General features: G+C 39.4%; 1 protein-coding gene across 1 annotated transcript in view; it reads right to left on the bottom strand.

The window, feature by feature from the left end:
- LOC107646191 (naringenin 8-dimethylallyltransferase 2, chloroplastic) overlaps positions 4,157-4,678 on the bottom strand; it is an 18,141-nt gene continuing 17,619 nt past the window's right edge. Inside the window, exon 11 of the mRNA XM_016350399.2 lies at positions 4,157-4,549. Within this exon, the coding sequence (XP_016205885.1) occupies positions 4,415-4,549 (135 nt within the window). The 3' untranslated portion in view covers positions 4,157-4,414. The remainder of the gene's footprint in view (positions 4,550-4,678) is intronic.

Genomic DNA, 4,678 nt, shown 5'->3' with positions numbered 1-4,678 from the left:
CCTGCCTTTGAGTCAACTCTGGATGATCACGGATTTTGTCCTCAAGCTCCTCTACAACCCATTTACCATCTGCAGATCTATTCTTGTTAACTCTGCTGCACGTATGTTCATTCACAAACGTTTTCACCTGAAAGCTTAATGGAAACGACCGTTTTGCACAGTATATCTACCACAGACAACTCTCATCATAACATATGGCCTTGCACCTAGTTGAATCCACCCTTGGAAAGAATATGCTTCTCCCTAAGTTGATGTTGAACTTCCTAACTGCCTTCTTGAAATGGTCCAGATTTTCAAACTCCATGCCAAGCTCCAACCTTACTTCTCTCACTGGAGCATCTGGATTCGCTTGAGGAAAAGCTACCTGCTCACTGTCTTCATCATCACTTGCAACAGAATCAAGTTCCTCCGACTCGTAACAATGCATCCCTGCACTTGCCTCTGACATATTTTCACCATCCACAGGTATATAGAATGAAGGATGCTTGTTTGGATCCTGGTTGGGTATGAATGTTTGCCCTGAAGGTGGAGGCCTGACTGTTGATCGTCTCTTGGACTTCTGTTGACTACCACCACCCTCATCTGGATTTATATCTGGTTCGGGCTGTGAACTACTGGGTTGACTACCAGTACCGGGTTCTTGACAAGGCTGTGGGATGTACTGTGTGAAAACCTCGACAGATTCGGCAGGCCCTTTATCCACAGTGGGAGCCACTGACTCCGCAGAAACTGGAATTTGGTTTCCAGTTTCTTCACTTGCAGCTGACACATCTGGTTGTTCAGGGTGTGTATGAGTATTCTCCGGAGGTTGATATGGCGGTAAGTTTGGTTCAGTGGGTGGATCTGATAGCTGAATGATCCTTGGTGCCTCATCGAAGGTAACCTTTGGTGAATGGGTGGGTATATTTGGTTGATCATTGCTGAATTCTGGTTGTTGTGTGTTTCTTGGGGTATGATGGACTTCTGTCTCTCCCGCAACATCCTCTGTTTGAGCAGTCTCACTCAATTTCACCACTCTCTTTCTCTTCTTCTTTGGGGTTGGGGGTCTCCTAACACACAACTTGGTTCTGTGCTTCACTGGGGTCCTATTAACAGTTAATATCTCAAGCTCTGATTCCGGTTCGTTGTTCTCTTCTGCGAACTCAGGAAGGTCAACTGGATTCTCGGTGAACACTTCAACTCTCCTTCCATTAGCAATCGCTGCTTCATACATACTCACCACATCCATGTCTAGTCTAAGCAACCTCAACCCACCATCCAACTCCTTCCCAGGTTCAAGCCAGTAAAGCTCGCTCACATCATTGTACCCTATGTCCTTTACTAGGTCATTCATGAAGAACCTATTTAGCGTGTCCACATTCACTCGTTCAATCTCTGTTTTCTCACCCCCAACATACGCCAGTTTTCCATCATCACCCTTTTCAAATTTTTCTCTGTGACTAATGACTAGCGTAATGTGGATAGTTACCATCTGCAAACACACATGTATACAGAACAGAAAACGAATTCACAACCCACAACCATGCAACAAAAAAACAGAAAACCAACACAAAAAAATCGAAGGATAGTGCTTACCTGTGGATGAGACCACACAACTCCAACAGCTGACACGATCCACACCAACAAGCACCCTCTCTTGAACACGGAGATTATCGTCGGCACCGGAGATTTTCTGTGAGTGGAGAAGATGAACAGTCTACTGTTAGGGCTCTACCCTCTGTTCTGTGAAACGCGCGAAGAGTTGTACCTTTGATAACTGTTCAATTCTAATTTCCTTTTTTTTTTAATTATAATTTTGAAATCCAATTGTATATATTTGTAATTTCCACGTAAGAAACCCCCCAAGCCATGTCACGCCGGGAAGTGCCATGGAGGATGAGTTACTAACGGAGTCAACGCCGGAATAAGGCTTGGTTAGTTTCGTCCCACGGATGTCACGATTGATGGTTACATTTGGTAGTTTTCTTCTTTCGTGGGTACATTTGTCAGCGTTTTCAACTTTCATGGGTACAAATGGTACTTTACTCAAATAATTAAATATCTATAAAATTTTTAAAAAAAATTATGAAATTCTTAAAGAAATAGAGACATTCACATTTTTAATACAAAAAAATTCGAAAAATATATAAAAGAACATTCATTTAGTATGAAAAAGAAACATTCTGATACTTAGTAGAAGAAACATCCATGTATATTAACTCATAGAGATTTTGGATTCATCCAGAGGTATTTAGCTGGTTTTTGGCTAATACCCTTTTGGTTCCCTAGCATTGCTCTTTTTGAAATTTTAACTTAAACTGAAACTGAGCTAACTCTTTTTTTTTTTTTTCAAAGATATATTTTTTATTGCATAAAAGAACTTTATATCTGGAGTACATTATGTTCTCTTGGTGTACATTATGTCAAGACAAAGAAATTTTCCAATCGAGATGTTAAATAAAATTATCTAATGGGTAAAAGAGAGAAAGAAAACAATTAAGAAAGAAAGAAAGAAGTTCCAAAGCGCTAGTTACTACTGTTCATAGAGAAGGTGGTTTGAGAAAATGATGTCGCCAGTATTCCTCCTCCAACAATATCGCCTGAGACATAATTTTTCTAGGTTCCTGGCATTGGTCCTCGAAGACTAAAGCGTTCCGCGCCAACCAAATCTGCCATAGAAGGTAAGCCACCTGAGCACTTCTGATTCTGAAATTGGGTTTGGATTTCTCAACTTCCATGAATTGACTCCACCAATCCCAAGCTTTTAGGTTAGGGTCGTGGAGAATAGTGCTAGCTACTGGGGAGTTGTTCCAAATTTGAAGAACTTCTGGGCAGAAGACAATGGCATGCATCGGTGTCTCCAGCGCCGATTGATAGCGGGGACAAAGGCTGCTAACTTGTGGTAATTTCTCGTTCAATTTTGCTTTAACTGCAATGCCTTCATGGGCTAATCTCCAAGCAAATAATTTGACCTTTGGTGTTACTCTCATTTTTCATAAGGTCTTCCACATTTCTCAGTCTGCATATCGGGGATGGAGTGAATTCACTGGAGGGTGAAAGAATTGGTATGCTATACTATACCCAGATTTTACCGAGTACTCCCTGAGTTGTTATTGCACCATATAATCGAGTCTTCCTCTTCTGTGATAGGAATTTATTGAATTTGCTGAGCTGTGTCTAGTGGGAAGGCTTCCATAAGGAGTTGTTGATTCCATTCTCCCTCGGCTGTGATTAGCTGTCTAACCCAGGTAAGCGATTCATCTCTGCATTCATTAACTACAATGCGAAATGGTGGTTGGTCCCCAAACCATGGGTCTTCTCTGATTCTGACAGATCCCTGAATTGAAACTTTGCACTTAACTCCTTTCTCTAAAATTTTCCTTCCTTCCAAAAGACTCTGCCAAGGCCAGGATGGTCGATTTCCTGGTTTGGCTTCTAGATAGGAACTGTATCTAAAGTACTTATTCTTGAAGATTTTGTAGAAAAGAGAATGCGGTTTAGTCATCAGCCTCCATCCTTGTTTAGCTAACATGGCTAGATTGAATGCCTTTAGGTCCTTAAACTCCATACCCCCAAAATTCTTTTCTCTGGTCATAGTGTCCCAACTGATCCATTGCATCTTCTTTTCATTCTGTTTTTGTCCCCACCAAAATTGCATCATCATTCGGTGCAGTTCATCTAAGAGGGTATCTGGAAGTTTGAAACAGCCCAGAGTATAAATTGGTATAGCTGAACCCACTGCTTTGATCAACACCTCCCTTCTACTAGCAGATAGAAATGGTTTCTTCCAATGTGAGAGCTTCTTTGCCACCTTCTCTTTTATAAAAGTAAATGTTTCTTTTTTGGATCTGTATACTATGGAGGGTAACCCCAAATATTTATCCTGCGTCCCAATATTTGGGACTTCCAAAGATGCCGCTAGTTCAGTTTTGATGGGTAAAGGGGTGTTTTTGCTGAAAAACACAGCAGACTTGGAGAAATTAATTTGTTGTCCACTTAGTCTGCCATATAGTTAGAGAATTTGGGAAAGATTAGAGCAGTTGTATTGGGTAGCTTTACAAAATAAGAGTGAATCGTCGGCAAAAAAATTGAGCTAACTCTTTTCAGAGCTATTAGACTTTTTTTAACAGATTTTTTTTATAAAAAATAAGAAGATTCAAAATCATAACTTCTTAAATGAGTATGAAAAGATGATGTCATTTAAATTCATTGGCGACTTTTTCAACAGATTACATACTTACATTTATTTCACTTTCATAATTATTTGTCAACAAGATTTTCGCTCTACTATCATATACAACTCTCCATTTATATTCACTTTATCACCTTTCTCTTACCTTAGAGAATCTTAATCCTATTTTATTGGTAGACCAAAACAATCAGATATATATGGCGAAGGTTGCACTCTTTGTTAAATCAATAATTTATTGCTTCTTTATCTCACAAAAAGCACAAGGACATTCTCCAAGTAAAGGAGCTGATAAAAGGATTGGAAATCTTCTTTGCTCTTTAAATCTACAGAATTAGCACGAAACCACAAAATCCAAGCATTGATGGCATGTGCCATAACCTAACAAATTGAAAAATAGTAATCAATCAATATTAATATATTATCATGGAACGGAGATGCACATCCTTAATATAGGTAGACCTGTACATAAAATTATTTTATCGGAAATATTTAGTAAAAAAAAGTATT

The sequence above is a fragment of the Arachis ipaensis genome, chromosome B01 (assembly GCF_000816755.2).
Source record: "Arachis ipaensis cultivar K30076 chromosome B01, Araip1.1, whole genome shotgun sequence".
Taxonomy (NCBI): Eukaryota; Viridiplantae; Streptophyta; class Magnoliopsida; order Fabales; family Fabaceae; genus Arachis; species Arachis ipaensis.
This window is presented reverse-complemented; position numbering and strand designations above follow the sequence as displayed.